Source organism: Odocoileus virginianus, chromosome 1 (genome assembly GCF_023699985.2).
Source record: "Odocoileus virginianus isolate 20LAN1187 ecotype Illinois chromosome 1, Ovbor_1.2, whole genome shotgun sequence".
NCBI lineage: Eukaryota > Metazoa > Chordata > Mammalia > Artiodactyla > Cervidae > Odocoileus > Odocoileus virginianus.
The window spans coordinates 20,318,882-20,339,302 of NC_069674.1; the positions used below are offsets into that span (position 1 = coordinate 20,318,882).

The 20,421-nt window shown below is 43.0% G+C and overlaps 1 protein-coding gene across 1 annotated transcript in view; it reads right to left on the bottom strand.

Annotated features, from left to right (window-relative positions):
* Nucleotides 1–8,829: 8,829 nt before the first annotated feature.
* Nucleotides 8,830–20,421, bottom strand: part of EXOC4 (exocyst complex component 4) — an 814,875-nt gene continuing 803,283 nt past the window's right edge. The window contains exon 18 of the mRNA XM_070465647.1: nucleotides 8,830–10,302. Within this exon, the coding sequence (XP_070321748.1) occupies nucleotides 10,065–10,302 (238 nt within the window). The 3' untranslated portion in view covers nucleotides 8,830–10,064. The remainder of the gene's footprint in view (nucleotides 10,303–20,421) is intronic.

Below are 20,421 nucleotides of genomic sequence, written 5' to 3' on the forward strand. Positions count from 1 at the left end.
ATATCCTGGTCTGGTCTCTCTCTCTCTCTCTCTCTCCCTTGCAGACTTGGCCCTATCAAGGCCGGTCCTACGTATCTCTCTCTCGCAGATGACGTTCATCCTGAGGGTTCCCCTGGATCCTGCTGGGGCTGGACCCCGGCACCTGACAAATAAAATTATCAAGTTGGCTTACATACATGCTATGACCTATATGTCTGTGTTTTCCCAAAATTAAAATCCCTCCTTGGGAGGTGCTTAGGTTGTGAGGGTAAAGCCCTCATAAATAGGATCAGTGACCTTAAAAAAGAGACCCTCAGAGCTTCCTAGCCCTCTTCATGTGAGGACAGAGCAAGAAGGCACCATCCATGAACCAGAAAGTGGGCCCTCACTAGACATCAAATCTGCTGGTGACTTGATCTTAGACTTTCCAGCCTCCAGAACTGTGACGAATAAATTTTCTGTTGCTTATAACCTATCCAGTCTACTGTATTTTGTTACACCTGCCAGTAGGACTAAACACACAGACCTCAATCAAGGGGCAAAATATAATGTGAATTAGATACTCTTTCTTGCCTTCTGACTCTGAGTAAGGTTTGGGACAGTGGAACCATCCTCAGGGGTCTACTGGGGCATGACCTGCACCACATCTAACTGTACCCAGGAAACACAGAAATGAAAACTAAAAAAAAAAATAAAAATAAAAAAAAATATATATATATATATACATATATATATAAAAGTTAATACAACTGCAAAACTTAAGGATTTCTATAACCTCTGTGAAAATACTTTAAACATTTGCTATATAGTAGATGAGTAAATTGCAGCTTTCTAAGTGTCAAAAGCCTAGTACCTTGTGCTTTATTAGTCTCTTAAAACTGGCTGAGTTAACAGCTTCTCAGGGTTATGTTTCTTCATTTTCAAATTGCAACTTCATTATCTCCTTCAAAGCCATTAACATTTACTTCCATTGGGACATCAGAGAAATATAAGGAACTCTGAGCTACTGGAGAAGAGTAAAGAAAAACAGAAAGTAGATTTTTTTTTTCTCTCAGTCTTCTTGCTTTGGTGAATGGACCTGCACTGTCAGAGGATTAAAAACACAATTCTGGGGACTGGCATTGAATGGCCCTGTGTTAGAAAGCTTTCAAAGGAAAAAAGAGCTGGTCCAGTGGGATGATTAGACCTCAGTGAAAATGAGAGGTTTTAAGCTTTAATAACTTTAATTATCATAGGCATTAATTTTTTATGTATTGAATAGAGAGGCTTTCCTATGAATATTTAGAAACACTGAGACCTTACTATTATTACATTATTGGTTACACAATTATTACATAATTACATAATCATTACATAATTATCACTACTATTATTACATAAGTTAAAGGATGGAGGCAGAAAAGCAAAAGACATAAATAAACTGGGGGCTCCAGGGTCCTTTCTTAAGTGAACAACACATGCCTGTTGCCTCTCTCTAAGACAAACGTGCTGACTAAAAGCAGCAAAGCACCACTTCTTCTCCCTTGAGCCTCCAAATTTACCTCTTGTTCCCATCACTCCACTCAAATAGTTCTCTTTGATGTAATACTTCAACCTTCATTAAAACTCCCTTGGTCTTCCCATTCTCATGTTAGTTATGTGCATTAGTCAGGATATGCAAGATTAGGCTGCAATAACAAACACAGCCGCCGCCCCCCACCCCATTTCAATGGCTTAAAACAACAAAGATTCATTGCATGCTTACATCACATGTCTCCTGCAGGTCAGCTGGAACTCTGCGTCCTCCTCCCTGTGGGACCCAAGCACAATGAGTGTTCGCTGCCTGGAACATTGCTAGATGGGGCAGAGTGGGCAGTGCTGTGGAGGGTTGTACAGAGGCAGGTAAATGCTTTGGCTGGGAAGTGACATACCTCTACCCAATTCACTGGCCACCTAACCATATGGTTTCAGCCAAACATGAAGCAGCCAGAAGATGAATGCTATCTTACCACATTTCTGGAAGGTGAAAAACAGGACATATGGAGACTCCGACTTAAAGTTTGACTTTTATTTCTTAAAATGCACTAACAAACCAGCCCTCCAAATGTTGCATCCATGTAATCCCAGGAGATTCAAAGATCCCCACATATCCACTGGCTCCCAGCAAGGTTTAGAACAAATGAAAAAACATTCAATGTGCTGGGCCTCCTCCCTGACTGGTGTTTCCTCTTGACAGTTTTCATAACTATACTTTGCTGATCCTTCTTATATTTCTGAAGGTTTTCTTTTTTGCTTAATTTCCTTTGCTTCCTTCCAAACGGCAACATTTGTCAAAATGCAGCCTTTCATCTCAAGTCCCCCTATTATGATCCTGGCTCTACACTTTCTTCAAGATCATTGTCCAGTTCCTACCCCTCCATGAAGCTATATCCAGCTAACAGTAGCCTATAATATTATTCTTTTTTTTCAAAATTCTTGAAGTATTTAGTCTAAACCACACCATGAACTTTTAGCACCACATTGGTTGGCAGTTTTCCATAGCTGATTCATGCCTGTTTCTTGGTTCTTTCCATGTGACTGTCATGTCTTTGAAGTCAGGTCCTTGCCTTCTGCTTCTACACCTGGCAGCCTAATAGAGTAGGGGCACATTTGGGCTCTTAATGCAGCCTCCCTGGAATTTAAGTCAAGAGACTTAGGTGCTAGTCCTGCCTCAGTCACTATGTGTCCCCATTCTGTTCTCTTGGAACTCCTCCCCTGACCCCTTAGAAGGCTTAGATGGTTGGAACAAAAGCTCTCCAAAGTTCTACCCAGGTCTTATGAATCCACAACAGGGTGGGTTACTGAGAAATTACATGCATGCTTAGTTGTTCAGTGCTGTTAACTCTTTGTGACCGCATGGACTGTAGCCTGCCAGGCTCCTCTGTCCATGGGATTTCCCAGGCAAGAATACTGGAGTGGGTTGCCATTTCCTCCTCCAGAGAATCTTCCCCACCCAGGGATCGAACCCATGTCTCCTGTGTCTCCTGCATTGGCAGGTGGATTCTTTACCACTGTGCCACCTGGGAAGCCCCTACTGAGAAATTGATTGATGTCATCTCCTCACCCCCAATTAGAATAAACACCCCCTCCCTCTGCTGCCCAAAGGGGAGGTTATCTGGGGACTGCTCCTGGAGCCCAGAGAGGCAGAAGAGAATAGGGGAAGGAGAGGACTCCCTTTCAAGTTTTGAAAGGTCTAGACCTTGGGAAAGGGCCTTGGATCACCCAGTGGCAGAAAGGAGAAGAGATGTTGGCATTTTGGAAGAAAGAGAACTGTCCAATCTAGAGTGTTGAGACCCCCAAAGTGCCGAAGAGAGACAGGGGCTATAGCTTCCATGGTGGTTCCCACCCACACCCCACTCAGCGCCTCCCAGCAGGCAGGACCTTGGGTGGGGATGACTGGAAAAGGGGTCACCTCTGGAGGCTGGTCACTGATGCCTGCCAACACTGGAGAGGACCTCTGCATCCGGAGCCGCGGCACCTGAGGGCAGCTGGCATCCACAGCAGAGGTGACGAAGAGATCAGGACACATGGATGAGCATACTGTCCTCAGGGATGCCTCCCCTCCCCACCCTGTCCCCCAGGAAGAAACCACAGAAAATGAATGAACTCGGACTTTTGCTCAGAATGGTTAAGTGAGAGCTCAGAGTTAGATTCGATTCACAATTTTTTTTTTAAGTGACACTTTCCTCACCTCAATTTCCCAGAGCAATCTGTGAATCTGGAGATCCAGGATCTGACATTCCTCAGCACGGGTGTGAAGACTGACAGCAAAGTCAAAGCCCAGGCAGAGGCCACTTTGTCTGTTAAGGTCTGGTCTCTAAAGGGTACTGGAGCCTTCAGAGTTCAATGAGATGTGCATAATACATTGGCAGACAATGGGATGCAAACTCACTAACAGCTAAAAGGGAAGCAAGTGTGAGAAGTAGACACCAGGGCCAGTTGTCCTCTGTGGGAGAGGGGGCTCAAACAGTGCAGTAATAATATCAGGAGTCGGGGGTGGGTGGGGGGGAGGCTTCAGGCTTCCAAGTCCTGGGCTCCACCTGGCAAAACCTAGGCTTTTCTAACAACAGGGCTGGTCAGGATGGCTGTACTCATATGTCATATCAAAAGGGCAGGTTTTCTAGATATTGAGTCAACAGCACCCTACAGAAACAGACAAGATAATATTATTAGCCTATTATTAACCACACACACACACACACACACACACACACACACACACACATATATATATAAATACTTATTATGTGCCAGGCACTGAACACTCTCTTTTACTTTATAGAGCAACAGTGTTAGATAGGAGCTATTATCATCATCCCATTTCACAGATGAGGAAACTGAGGCTTAGGGCATTTAACAACTTGTATAGCAGCAAACCACTTGTAAAAGGCTGAGATGATCTTCTGCGCCAAGGCAGGGCAGATTTTAAAACCTGAGCATCTCACTCTCACCCTCCTGGCCACTCCATCACTTGGGCAAGGTGTGGGTCCTAAGTCTCCAGCTGGCTGGCTCAGCCTCTGAGCCCAAGGTTTTGGCTCCCAAGAGTTATGCTGATGCACTGGCCACAGGGGTGGCCTCAGGCAGTTGGGGGGCTGAGGAGAAGCAGAGGAGAGAGCCAGGTAACTCCAAATTCAAGAATGGTTCCCTCTGGGGGCCACAGGAGAGGGCAGAGCAAATGGAGGGGTCAAACTACCAGAAAATGTCACTTGGAACTCAAATACAGGAGGCGAGGTAGCCTCCCTTTGCTTCACGGGATGAGGGGTTTTGGCTCACAATAGAGAACAGAGGGGATTTCAAACACGGACTCTGGCATCGGCATCTGTCTGGAGTCAAGTCTTTAATCTGAGCCTCTGTTTCCTTACCTCTGTAAGGGGCGCGGGTGGGGATGGGTGGGAATGATCCTAACACCTGTCTCATAGGATTACTGCAAGGATTAAGTGGGAAAATGTTAATACATTGAGTGCAGCACCTGACACATATTCAACTTTCAATAAGTATTATTCAGTAACTGTCATTCAATAGGTGTTATTATTATCTAGAATAACAATAACAATCGTAAAATAAAAACAGTAACAAAAACCAGGTACTGAGAGCTTCCTGCTCTCTCACAGTAAATAAATCCTTGTGAAAGGAAACTCAGCCTGGTAGGAAATTAAATAAGTTTGGGATGAGGAGATTGCCAATTTTTCTCCTCCTAGAGTATCTATTTTCGAAGTCAGCAGGAAGCAGAGGTCACGTTTCTAAATGAGTTTGAACATAATGGGAACTACACTCACCAAACAGCACCTGACTTTTATTTCTTTTCAGTTCTATGTACATAAATAAACGGCACATACCTGAAAAAAAGTACACGTGCAACTTTTACAGGTCACTGCGTTCTTGGGTTCCCAGAGACTCCCACTCCAGGTGTGTGAATGTCCTGGTGATATTTTTAATTTCAGACACAATTCTGTGGCTCAGGTACTGGAAAGCGAGTCCTCAAATTGGGCACATTTTACTTTGAAAGAAATTTCCAGCTCAATTCCAGGGGCTTCTGCATCTCATTACACTCTCGGTAATTAGCTCTCTCATTACACCCCTGCCCAGTTGGAAGAGGATGTGTTGTTTTCAGGTGTAGAGCTGTGGTGGGCCTCCCCCTACACCTCCTCAAAACTCCAGGCAGGCCTTGAGCCTCCGCCAAATCCGGACAACCACCTCCAGCTGTGTACACTTCATTACAACTTCCACCTCAGGAAGAATCTCCATATTTCACATCTGGTCGTCCGCTTATTAATTATGTACTTCTTAGGACAACTGTGCCTAATTAGGACAAAGTCAAGACCTTTGCTGAGCCCAGTCATTCTTGTTTTCTTGTTTGTGGTACCTCATTACCCTCCCTCCAAATTATGCTTGATTTGTTTTCCATCCCTGCCGTGTTAAGACAATTGTTCTCAGGTGTGTGTATTACAGCACACATACGGCTTTTGCAAAGCTCCTTTTCACATCCTGCTAGAAGGATGGCCACTTGGCTGGTGGTCTTTATCATGTTTGACTCCACTGGAGGGAGTCTAGCTTGGGCTGGTGGGACCCTGGTTATCCTCTGTTGTTTACTATGAAATTCCTATGCCCTGGTACTGCGGAAGCAGCCATGCTACGTCTCAGAGCAAGAATCTTGAACACCATGGCCTTGGTACATTCTGTGGAGCAGGAATTCATTTGTTCCATCAACTTCCAGGCTCTTTGCCAGTTAAGGAGTAAAGAGAGACTAGTGAGACATAGTACTGCCATCCAGAAGAGCAAAGCTCAGAGTAGCAGAGGGTTAGGCTGAAGGTTTTAGGTCTCAATCCTACTGTGTGTCTTCCTAGATGAAAGGGTAGCCCTGGGAAATACGGAGTCTGCGGAGGGCCAGATGAGAGTGCAGGTTCCCACTCCATGTCACAGGGACTGTCTCTTTTGCTTGCCATTACGTTATTCCGTATCAGGATTTGTCATTGCTGTAACAGGCAATCATATCTTTTATTTATTTATTTATTTATTTATTTATTTATTCAATCATATCTTTTTTGACTGACAGTGAACACCTTAGCACTAAGACTTTCACGGATATGACTTGACAGTAAGAATGATCAGGCTTTGGTTGCCAATCAACTTGGCTGTTTTTGCGGTTTTCTTCTGAAGCTATTTGAAACACAAATTAATGACTATCAGGCTAAGAAAATATTCAGGTAAGAATGATGTCCTGGAGAGAGGCTGGAGCTTCTACAGGTGAGGTCACTGTGCCCAGGGCAGTGATTCCAGCTGGAGGTCCCTGCTGGATTCCGCATGACTGCCCGTCTCAAGGGTATGAGCTGTGGGAGCTTAGGTCTGGTCCTACCACTGAATTTGAGCTGATTCACCTACTCAGAAATGAACTTGTCCTTCAGAGCCTGGACGCAGGGGTCCTCTTCAGCCAAGGGCTTCACAAGGAACCTATATCCTTGATCCTTATCTCACCAGCAGAGATGTAACCACCTGTGAGAGGGAGAAGTTCTTCTTGGGCGGTAAGATTAAAAAAACATTTGTGAAGCAGGAATAAAAATACTGCACAAGGATGAAAATCCCTGAGATAAATCGTAACCATAGTGCAGGTATAAATGAGTGCTCATGGGGTGAACGGCACAGCATTATCCAGAATATTGTTTAAAAATCAAGAGGTGCAATCACAAGTGATAACAAGATAGTCAAAAGTAACAAAACACCCCAGAAGAAACCACTGTCAGCAGTTCTGAGAATACAACTGACCAAAATCTATCAAGGTTCAAAGGAACCTATCCTTAGAATGAGTACTTCTTCTTCAAAAAGTTTATTTTAAGGGAGGCTGAGTTGGGAGAGATTCCATTTAGCATCTTCCAAGACCTGAAAGACCATAGTATTGATGGCATGGTTGTGGGACAGCATGTTAAGTGCCAGAGGGCAGATGACAGTGACGATAATAGAAGGAAGCTCTCCCTAGAGCTGCTCTGGCTTATGGAGTTGGTTCTCTCATGACTGGGCTGGATCTCACCTCCCAGTCCTCCTTCCTGGGGCTCTTGTCTGTTGTCCACCTCCAGACCCTTCCTCAGAAGCCTTCTCCATGATGCTGATAGTGGTACAGACAGTATCCCACATGTGTCCATTCCATCTGTCACTTTGCAGAAGAGCAAGATGATATTCTGCTTTGTTTTAATGCCCTTTCTGGGAGGCCTACTTTATTGGCCTTTATAATAGCAAAAACACATTTAGGGAGTGGTTTTCAAGGCTGGAAATGAAGTCTTGTGGCCGTATATCAGTGTGAGTGGATGCTGGACCTTGCCCTTGGGAGACCCTGGCTCTCTCCAGTGATTTCTGATCATAGCTGTGAGCAGCACAAAAGCAGGTTCACAAAATATCCCCAAAGTAGGACCATAACAAGTAGAAACTGTCACTGTGTTCCAGATGGAGGCAGATTTTGAGGTGGCTGTACCAGCTCTATCTGCATCCACGGGATCATCACTGAGTAGCTATTCTTGATCTCTTAAAGAATAATGACTGATGCATCATCCTGCATAGTGATTTGGGACCAAGAATCATAGACTGCTTTTTCTGTGCAGAACTGACATTTTTCAAGCCTATCATTATTGCAAGCAAAGCAAGGATTTCGCTTTTCTAAATGCTCCCCTGAAACAGTTCATTTGCTATTTGTCTGTCGGTTCTCAAAGTTCTTGGCGGTCTACTCTGTCCAAACCCGTGTCCCTTTCTGCATCCAATTAAACGATTCTAAGCACTCCCCCATCCCACCCTGGCACTTCTGGTCTCCTTGTCACCACTCCAGGGCTCTTTGTCCAGAGTGGACAGGAAGGGGAAGAAAGGGAGGGCACAGAAGTGCTGACGGCAGGCCACGGCCACCAAGAGGAGGCTTCCAAACCACAACAATCAGCTCTGACTCCCCTCGTCTACCTCCCCTCACCCCCACTTCTCAGGGAGACTACTCCAATGATGTTGTTTAGGGACAGTACCTTCTTGCATGATCATCTCCCATGTAGATTCAACTTCTTCCTCGTTGGGCCTCTGAAACTACAGAGATTTACAACATTCCTTTTAGAATCTCCTGGAAGACCATGCTCCAGTTGCCTGCTGAGTTCCCTTCACAGCCGCCCCACTGGCCTGATTCTGAACTCAGCCCTGAGTGTACATCTCTTAGGATTTTGGTTAGAGTCAAGCTTCTGTTCTTCTGTCGTCCAGGTAGGTAATACGGGAGCGCTCAACACTGCGGATCTGTGCCCCGCAGCGTTTGGCGCGTTATTAGGGTCTCAGGGCATGTTTGTGGAATAAATACAAGAAAAACAAGACACAACATTTAGGCTTCTTGAAGCATTTTGTTTTAATTGTCTGCTTTTCCCACCACGACCTAAGTTGTACAAGCGGGTGTAAAATTCTGGACCATCAGGTCATGACACGTGACCTCATGTAGTCCAAGTCCTTTCTGCTTTCTTTGCCACGTGTTTTCAAGTTGGGTCCCAGTCAGTGCATTGTTTTCTTCTGTGACATATCAGCCATAGGTGGCAAGAGCACTTGGAGACACGGGGACAGTGGGGAGGCAAGCATGCGGGGAGCAGCGGGCTCCCACCCCAGCTGAAAGCACTGCAGAAACAGCCTCGGCTGGAGGGTGCACAGAGGAGGAAGATCATGGCTGTACCAGCTTCCTTGCACTCGGCTGCCAGCTGGAGCTACCTTCTAAGATGAGGAAGGCCTAGGGGCTCCCAAGGAGAGTGAGCATTTAAGAATAACTAACACCCAGGCACGGTGTCAAGTGAGATTAAAAGTTCTCTAACCATTATTTTCTCTTGGAGAGTGGAGGAGAAAAAAAAATCAAGAAGAATTGAATCACCTTTCATTCTTCCATTTTTTGTCATTAATTTGGTGGTGCTTGGTTTTGATACAGCAGAAATAAAAACAAAAAGGCATCAAACCAACAGATCACCTGGGTCCAGGCTACTGCATACAAAACTCTCCCAAGGATTGAGATAAAAGGACTTTATCCCCCAAGACCTGAAGAGGTGAAGAGGTCCTGTTTGGTTAGGAAAACTGGTTGAAAACTACAGCTAGCTCAAAAGCCATTGGTAATAGAGACAGAAAACAATACACATACACTTATTTTGTAGAACTGTAAACTTACAAGGTCAAGAGAATAAAAATCCTACTGCCTAAATAATAAAACCCCACTGAGCAGTTTTAGGAAGGGACTAGAACTTAGGTAACAATCTACTTACCAAAGATTTCCAGGTGTAGTCATTCATGCATTCATTTTTATTGCTTACAACCTTCCTCCCCATTGCATCTTAGACCCTCTGAAACTGACCACATCAAAGTAAATGTCCAACCCAAACACTCTGTACTGTGAAGTCCCTTTAGCATTTATACAAAAGCCAAAAAGAAAGAGAAAATAAGCCTTATGCCTTCTTTCCACCCAAGCATCAGTGTGGAGAAAACTACGTCAGCTCAGAATATACCAACCAACATACTAAAGAAGGGACTGTGACTGAGAAAACATAAGTGACCCATCCCCTGGCCCCTTCCTGCCATGCACCCCGTTACACTGTAGTTATCTTCTTATCCTTGGTGGCTTGCTTGATGGCTGCCTGCTCGCAGATGATCTCCTTGAGCCGCTGCAGCCGCATGTTCTGGGTGGTCTGGTCTCCCACCCCCGTCTGGCTGCGGTGCAGCAAGGTCAGGGCGTGAATGTACTCCAGCTCCGTGTACTTCACGCCCTGGTCTACCACCAGATTCAGGAGCTCGTCGGCCGTGTTGTACAGCATCTCGTAGTACTGCCTGGGAAAGCAAGACACAACGTGGTTCACTGGCTGCATGGTCAGCAGTCGACATGGTTTCAGTGATAATGCACGTGCTGTTCATAAGCTACTGCGTTTACCTATTCAATAAACATTCACTTATCACTGGGTGTTGTTCCAGGCTTCCCCGGTGGCTCAGCAGTAATCCACCTGCAGTGCAGGAGATGCAGGAGACTCAGGTTCGAGCCCTGAGTTGGGAAGATCCCCTGGAGGAGGGCATGGCAACTCACTCCAGTATTCTTACTTGAAGAATCCCATGGACAGAGGAGCCCAGTGGCTCTTGTCCAAGGGGCTGCAAAGAGTCAAACATAAGTGAAGTGACTTAGCATGCATGCTGACGTTGTTCCAGGTCCAGTGACTATGATGGAGAGTAAGACAGATATGATGTCTGTCATCCTGGAACTCACTTCGCAAGAAGTCTAAATGCAGACCCAGAGAGACCTCTCATCAGGGTCTCAGATCCCTAATTTTGCATTTGCCTCAGGATATAAAAAAGAAAGAAAAGTTGGGATACAGAAGTGAGAGAAATAACCATCCGGCAGGCATTGCTAGTAGTTTCTGTCTCATTCAGTCCCTCATTCATCAACTTATTCATTGGAGGCTCTGTGAAATATACGGTTTTCTCCATAAAGTGGGATAACAAGAGTACCTCTTGAGGCGATAGTACCTCTTAGGGTCACTGGAAGAATCAGTTAATCCATATAAAGAACTTAGAATGGTGCCTGACATAATTCTACCTGCTCCATAAACATTAACTATTATTACTGGAAACAGATCTATAATAATACATTAATAGTAATGTAGTAATAAAAATAGTAGTATATAATGATGAGAAAAACACAGTCCCTTTCCTTAAATAGCTCAGAGACAAGTAGGAGAAGGCAATGAAAAGCAGAGAAAACTGCTGGCAAAGTTAATTTCCATGTACTGGGTCATGTAACCACTAGTAATACCTAGGGAGCTATTACTCCCTTTTCTCAGATAAGAAAATTGAAGCCCAGGGAAGCGACAGGACTTGCCCAGTGTCACAGAGACATCTGTGACTGTGCTAGAATGAGCTCAGGTTTGGGACTCTAAGTCCAGTACTCTTCTTCAAGGACGCAGACGTGACACTCCAAGTGCCCCGAGTGAGGCCTCAATGCTATGAATTGACGGCAGAGGGAGGAGGAGCCAGGCCATGTTGCTGGACGTGAGGGACCAAGGAAGACTTCCTATGGGGTGGGACACTGTCAGGTGGGGCTTCCAGGAAGGAGACTCTAGACTAAAGGAAAGAGATGAGCAAAGACAGGGAAGAGCAATCCGGCGGGCCTGGGAGTGCAGCTGAATAGAGGAGAGCCGTGGGAAAAGGCACGAAAGGGCACGGGTACAGAGTCTGGCATTGGGTTAGTTGAGTCAAGAGAGAATTTGAGACCGAGGCACGTCAATAAAGCACTCCGCACTTGGGGTCCCAGGTTCTGCTGAGAAGAGCGGCAGCTTCTGGAAGATTAATGTGATGGCAGTGTGCAAGCAGGAGGATCTGGGAAGGGACCAGGTATAATTCTAGCAAAAAGGAAGGGACTTGAGAGCCATTCGGCTCAAGGGCCCTAGAGACACAGTCGAGGGAGACAGCTATTTTAGGGAACTACTTAAGAAAACACTGAAACAATTGTTTAAGGACACATGTTTGAAGCTAAATTTGTCACATGGAATAAAAGAGGATTGGGAACTCAGGGTTCTTTCAAAGCTAGAAAACGGGACTTTCCTGGCAGTCCAGGGGTTAAGACTTTGCCTTCCAGTGTGGGTTTGATCCCTGGTCAGGGAGCTAAGATTTCATATGCCTTGGGTCCAAAACATAAAACAGAAGCAATGTAGCAAATTCAATGAAGACTTAAAAAATGGTCCACATCAAAAAATCTTAAAAAAAGAAAAAAAGCTAGAAGGGACTTGAGAGCTGAAGTTCTAGAATGGTGCTTCGCCAACTGTAGAGTTACTAGGGAACTTAGGAAAAGCACAGGTCCCCAAGACCTCCATCCCCAGAGATTGTGACCCCCAAAAGTTTAGAGCTAGGCAAGACTCTGAGCCAGTGTCTGTTTGATAAGGGAATAGTTACAGACCCATTCCCACCTCCTTGAGCCAAGGATCTCAAAGCATTAGGGAAGGAGACAGAAGCAGTAGGTGGGTTGTGATGCTTTTCACTGAGATTAAGCCAAAAGAATTGGGTTTCTTTGTACTATGATGTTGATATTTTCATCATTTATCTTAAGAAGTAACACTGAACCCACCAGACCAAGTGAAATTGGATTTCTTTTGAAAAATCCAATGAATTGTTTCCAGGGATACTGGCTGGTTTTTTACAGAGACCACGGTTTCATGCTGGGAGCAGACAACAAAACAAAGATGCCTGGATTTCTAGTCCTGGAGCCTCCGGTGTGATAAGTGATAAAGGGCATGCTACTTAAGCCCTTAATGTTTCAATATCCTCTGTGCGATGAAGACCTTTATAAATCCCAGAATGACACTGCGAAGTGGACTGAGAGACTAAAAGAGTCCTCAGGAGCCTCGGATGAACAGTGCCTCAGAACTGCAAAGCTGAGTTATTAAACAAAATTGACAGGTAACTGATGGTGTATTTTCCATAGTTAAGGGGAAGAAATTCCCCATAACTATGATGATATATTAGATCATAAAGAAACATAAATATTTAAAGACAGAATGAAATTCATTCATCTTTCAGAATAGTACCCAGGAGCAAAGGGTATACTAAATCAGCATAGCAACAGTTCTACTTGGAGGTGGAGAAAGGGTGCTACAAGGTGCCCTAAGGAGAAAATAGGAAAATGCCTTGAACTATACAATTAGGATGAGCCTCCATGCTAAACACTGACAGACTGAAATGAACATGCAATCTGAGCGGGATAAATAATTTATCAGTGCTTATTGAGGGCCCAGGAAAATGAAAGCTTGGTCTTTATCATCACAAATTAAAATAGGAGCATGGCTTCCAGGGCCCCACATTTTATACAGGATGGTACTCTACTTGACTCCCTAGATGGGACCAGTGGAATACACATTTGATTGAGACTTTTTCTGGTTCATGACTTGTAGAGCAAGTTTCTTCATAGCCGATGATATTTAGAGTCCAATTGCTAGACATGGACCAAATATCCCATTCCAGTAACCAGAGATCCATGTACTGCTTAGGGGTGGAACGTTCTGTGCAGAGGTGGTTCCTCCCTGCGGTTTTTCTCTCGCATTGCTGAGTGCCTTTGGGCAGAGTTCCCAAGTTTAATGAGTGAAGAGGGAGAGAGTGCAAAGATAGAAAAGCGACGTCATATAGACGGGTCTCACAGTCTATAACATGACAACGTTTGCATTTTGCTCAGATCCAAGCAGATTATTTTTTCATATCTTCCTCATCTCTCCTTTATCCACAGACCTTTCTTCCTTACTTTTCCCTTATTTTATTTTAATGGTATGGCACTGCAACTTTTTCTCCCTAGTAATTCTGTCTGAAAACATTCATAACAGTAAGCATATGAAGAACATTTTGGTAAGTTGGGCAAATCTTTTTCAAGTGTAAAAATAAAGTATGTTTTTCTGTGACTGGATATTAATACATGTGTCATAGTTGTCCCTGTAGCTCAGCTAGTAAAGAATCCACCTGCAATGGGGGAGACCTGGGTTTGATCCCTGAGCTGGGAAGATCCCCTGGAGAAGGGAAAGGCTACCCACTCTAGTATTCTTGCCTGGAGAATTCTAGGACTATACATACAGTCCATGGGGTTGCAGAGTCAGACATGACTGAGTGACTTTCACTTTCACATAGGACACACAGATTATACAGAAAGATTAAGCTGAAAAAAAATTACTCATATAATTCCATCATAAAGACACACCATATTTAGCATTTCCTTCCAGATTTTCCCCCCCACATGTAGAAGTCTACCGTTTCTTTCTTATAGTTGAAAAGTTTAGGTTGACACACTATTGGACACTTGGGTTGTTTCCATTTTAAAAAACTTTCTTTCCTGTGTTCAGATTTCCAAAACAGAATTAGTCAAAAATTAAGTATATACTTTTTAGGACTTTGGCAATGCCGTCAAATTGCTTTCTAAAAAAGCTGTATCAAAATCTTCCTACCAACAGCATATGACAGCCCCTAGCTCCTCATTTTCTTTTAATTTACATGAGGTTGAACAAGTTTTTTACCTACATATATATATTTTTAATGTGTGGGCATGCATGCTAAGTTGCTTTAGTTGTATCCGACTCTAGGTGACCCTATGGACTGTAGCCCACCAGGCTCCTCTGCCCACGAGATTCTCAAGGTAAGTGGGATGCCATGCATTCCTCCACTGGGAAAGCCCTTTTAAAGCACGTGGGTATGTGTATATGTATAAGCAAACTGTTAATATCTTTGTATCTTTTGCGTATTAGTGCTTTTCTTACTTCTCTTTAAGAGAGCTTCCTAAGTTTTCACAGACATGAAGCAAGGAGAGTTCTAGTCTCTCATCCCTGGTTCTCCTTCCCACTTCACCAAACTCAAAATTATCACTGTATCTCTGAGAGCTTTGGGAAAGAGTTTCCATTCTCTTCTTTGTCAAGGGAGGGAAGAAAGCCCTAATAAGACCAGTTATTTTCAACCCAGTGCCCCCTCATCCCTGTTCTTGCGGGCGGTCCATAACGTTTGGGTACGGGAGTGAAAGGAAGGCACCAGCTGGGGGCCTGCCCACAGTCTCTGGAGAAAGCTCTGCCCTCTGCCTCCCTCCACTGTTGGGGTTCAGATTCCTGGATCTCCAAATGGAGACTATATTTTCCACAGATACACAGCTATGTCTCAGACTGGGTTTTATAATCCATCATGATCACTGCAGTAGTTAACAGTGATGTAAAAATTTTAGTTACATTAACACATTCAACCAGAGAAGACAATGGCACCCCACTCCAGTACTCTTGCCTGGAAAATCCCATGGAAGGAGGAGCCTGGTAGGCTGCAGTCCATGGGGAAGCGAAGACTCAGACATGACTGAGCGACTTCACTTTCACTTTTCACTTTCACACATTAGAGAAGGAAATGGCAACCCACTCCAGTATTCTTGCCTGGAGAATCCCAGGGACGGGGGAGCTTGGTGGGCTGCCATCTGTGGGGTCACATGGAGTTGGACACGACTGAAGTGACTTAGCAGCAGCAGCAACATATTCAACCCTTGGAAGTAACTCCTGCAATCATCCACGTTTTATAAATGAGCAAACTGAACTATAGAGAGTGTGGGTGATTTGTCCAGGGCCTCAAAATGAAGGACCCTGAACTCTATACCTGCTCCAAAGTCACCCCTAATACAGAAACTATAAAAAGCAAAAGTACTAATTTCACAGGACACTTGTCGAGCTTAATCATTTTTAGTCATGATTTAGGAAATATGAATTAAATAAAATTCGCATACTAACTCAACCCTCTGCCTTCCATTGTAATGCAAAAAATTAATAGTGTGGCAATTCAAAATTCATTTATACACTTCGCAGTAATATTTGAATAACACTGGATTTGATTTGGGAATTCAGCACTCTAAACCAGATAATGAAGTCATGTTGTATATTCAGCATTCAAGAGTCACAGGAAAGACTTCTGGCTTTTCATTGTGAAGACTTTCTCATCGAGTCCTTTCTGCCATAATGACAGTATTAATATCAATAAAAGAATTAAGCTCTGGAGCTGACTTCTTAAATGTAAGTTTCTAAGGAAGAAAAATTTACCTGAATATGATTTAGTATTGATTGTCACTCCCAAATTCTTTTTAGCCAATACTTACAGCATTATGAACAATTTAATAAAAAACAAGTAGTTGATAGGTAACTAAATTGTCAGGTAAAATACTCAACTCCTGTTTTCTCTGCTCACTCAATGGTATATAAGGTAATAAGCAGGGAAATGGGAAGAGAAAAGAAACTGAATAATCCATAAACTGGATAATCATCCCATAAATAATTGAGAGGTAGTTATAGCAGAAAGACCTGGAGAAGTAGATCCTCAAGAGATCAACTGAGCTTAGATTCTGGTTAAGTATTTCATTCCTGCCTCACTAGTTATGTGAACTTGTATAACTGCTGTTAGTTTTTTGAACCTCTGCCTCTGACATAAAAAACAAAGAGGTTACAGCAGATGCTATACAAGCACTGGTAATTTTGGATTTTAAAACCTTTACAACTAAAGCCTTTGACTATGTAGATCACAACAAACTGTGGAAAACTCTTCAAGAGATGGGAATACCAGACCACCTGACCTGCCTCCTGCGAAACCTGAATGCAGGTCAAGGAGCAACAGTTAGAGCTGGACATGGAACAACAGACTGGTTCAAGACTGGGAAAGGAGTACGTCAAGGCTGTATACTGTCACCCTGCTTATTTAACTGATATGCAGAGTACATCACGCAAAATGCCAGGCTGGATGAAACACAAATTGGAATCAAGATTCCCAGGAGAAATATCAATAACCTCAGATATGCAGATGATATCACTCTTATGCAGAAAGCAAAGAGGAACTAAAGAGCCTCTTGATGAAGGTGAAAGAGGAGAGTGAAAAAGCTGGCTGAAAACTCAACATTCAAAAAACTAAGATCATGGCATCCAGTTCCATCAGTCCATGGCAAATAGATGGGGAAACAAAGGAAACAGTTACAGACTTTATTTTCTTGGGCTCCAAAATCACTTCAGATGGTGACTGCAGCCATGAAATTAAAAGATGCTTCCTCCTTGGAAGAAAAGCTATGACCAACCTAGACAGCATATTAAAAAGCAGAGACATTACTTTGGTGACAAAGGCCTGTCTAGTCAGAGCAATGGTTTTTTCAGTAGTTATGTATGGATGTGAGAGTTGGAGCATAAAGATGGCTAAGAGTCAAAGAATTGATGCTTTTGAACTGTGGTGTTGGAGAAGACTCTTGTGAGCCCTTGGATTGCAAGGAGATCCAACCAGTCAATCCTAAAGGAAATCAACCCTGAATATTTTTTGGATGATCTGATGCTGAAGCTGAAACTCCAATACTTTGGCCACCTGATACAAAAAGCCGACTCATCAGAAAAGACCCTGATGCTGGGAAAGATTGAAGGTAGGAGGAGAAGGGGACGACAGAGGACAAAACCATTGTATGGCATCACTGACTCAATGGACATGAGTTTGAGCAAGCTCTGGGAGATGGTGAAAGACAGGGAGGCCTGGTGTGCTGCAGTCCATGGGGTCACAGAGTCAGACATGAGCGAGCCAATGAACAACGACAGCATCCTCTGCTTGGTCCTTTAAAATCATGGGCTTCCGGGACTTCTCTGTTGGAGTGCAGGGGTACCGGGTTCAATCCCTGGTCAGGGAATTAATTATAGATTCCCACATGTGACAACTAAGAGTTTTTGTGCCTCCACTAAAAGATCCTGCATGCTGCAACGAAGATCAAAGATCTCATGTGCAGCAACCAAGACCTGGCACAGCCAGATAAATAAATAATAAACACTGAAAAAAATCACACTGGGCCTCCATTAGAATTAGCTGATGCTGATTTTCCCTAAGCTCTGGGAAGCAAGATGCAGTACTGATTGATTTGAAAACATTCTGAACACGTGTAAACCTAGCTCAGATATACTTTCCAGACCAATAATAAAATTGATGGTAATTCTGTGTGTCAGAAAAAGAAATTACTTTATTAAAAATATAAATATAATTGCTCTCATTTGTCTTCCCCTTCAAATAGCTCAGAGTTTATTACAGACAGGACTGAAAATTCTAATTTGAAAGAGCTAAAGTTATTTCCATTTCAGGAATGAGAAAACTAAGGTAGAGAAAAGCTAAATAATTTTCTGGAGAGTTCGTGGCAGAATTACATTTGTATTCTACATCAGGATAGTTATTAACACTCCTTACAACAAGTTGTGCAGTTTTTGTTCTGACCAGGATAATCCAGAAGACAAGTGAAGAATGGTCTTTAGGAAAAAAAAAACAGAGCAGAAATTCCTTCAGCTGATGGCAGCTGAAAACCGTTCAAGAGGTAGAGAGCCTAGAGGCTACCGCTACAAGGCTTGCAGAAACTGGATGGGTCATCTACCTACATTTTCTTTATATAACGTGGTACATATACCACCGATTCCATCAATGGCACTTATGCTTAAACGATGGTCATCCATTGGTCCGTTAAACCTTAAAGTCATCTGCATTCATTCCTCTCAGTAACGGACCCTGATATTTTTGATAGCAGTGGCCAGCGCCTTGTTTTATTTCTCTTTAAAAAATACAACTACTCTGAGGAACCTCTCTGAGATCCAGCCCTTTTGAGAGGAGGACCTTCTCCTAAGCTCAGTTAGTGGTTGTCGAAACGGGAAGAAAATGTCTTTTTGTTCCTTTAGTTGGAAGTTTTGCTCCCCACCTTTGGAACACATTCTAAATTATAAATATCTATGGTTAAAATTTCTTCCTCAACGACTTAAGGATTCACATGTCACCCTCTGCTGCATCAGATAATTTTTTAAATTAAGTTTTCTGCAACAGGGCTGGAGGAAGATCTGCATTTTTAAATTCAGTACAATTAAAACTGTGTCTCTTTGGTCTGGCACTGCCTTTGGTCAAACCCCACTGGTATGAATAATTATTCAGTCCATTAAGAAGTCTGCTCGACTCCTTCTCCCATTTTGAAGGTTTTAATAAATATTGATCAGGCACATTTCTGTTTGCACTTGCCAAAGCAATTCTGATGGATTCATCTTCTGATGTTATCAAATAATGAAATATGAAAGAGTGAATAGAATTACCCTCTTGTTCTGTGATTTTTTATTTAGGTCCTTCATTTTACTTTCATAATTGTGTTTGTCTCATACTCCTGTAAATGCTCTTTTGATTATCAAAAGGTGAGTTCAGGTTAAGGCGAGCTATGCTGTGCTATCACTTAAGAGAGTCTTCTCCATTAAAAAAGTATAACTTATTGAATATCACTTTAGAGAGTCTTTTCAATTAAAAAGATATCTAATATCATGGGTTGATAAGAGGACAGCATTATGCACTTTGGTGGCCTCAACACTATAAATTGTTTACCAATTAGCACAAGGCCCTTGTATTAGATATTATCTCTATTTCTCAGATTAGCAATCTGGGAGACAACTGCTGAGATATGCTGAATAAAAATCATTCAAAAGTCCTATGGCTTTTTCAGTTTTAAGTAATGAAATGGACTGATCAACTTTTCAATAAATAATGCAAAGGATTTCTTCAAAGAAAAACCTAGTATTATTATTACTAATGCTTAGGAAGCTCTAATAACATTTTAAATGCTAATATAATATACAAGGTATAGTCCTTGGCTTCAAGAAGCTTTTTTTTTAACCTACACTTAAAAAAAAATCCAATCTAGGCCCAGATCAAAGATCACTAAGACACCAGGGAAATGTTTTAATAATCGACTGCTCTCTTTCAGATCATGAGAAAAGAGTTGAAGGGCCCAAGAAAAGGTACAGAAACCAAGGTTTCTACTTCAGGTAATGAGAGGGAGAAGTGAAGGGGTAACAGGTGTTGGGTTCCTGTATTTATAACATGGAGATTCTTCTCTACCTGCAGTGTTTGGGGAGAAAGGATAGGCAGAGACTGCATGGTTTGATGGTAGAACATGTTCATTAGAATATTAAGCCAATGAGAAAAGGATGATGGATTGACTCTGGTAGGTGCCAGTTAGTTGCATCCAAATGACTCTGCCCCAGCCAGCTTCCTCATCAGTATGTTAAGACAAAAACTGGACAAGGTTGAATGGACAGTTCAAGCAAGCCGTTATTCCTGCTGGGGGCTTAAGATGTAAAAATTGCTATTCAGCCAACAGTTGGCTGAGTTACTCAAACACTGACTCCTTCCTTACCTTTCAGTCCTAGTCAAGGACCCTCCCATGCTTTTCAATAGTGTTTAGGAAATTTCTCTACTTTGCCAAGACAAAAGACTATATCTTTTAGGACTGAAGGGCCAGAAAGGAAAACAGTCTGGGCAGAGAGACCAAAAAATCAGGGGATTATTTGTAAAGTATGAGCATATGGAAATCAGCAGGTCCCAAGGACAAAAATTCAAGGGTGTGTTTACTAAACCCTTAGATTATTTATGAAA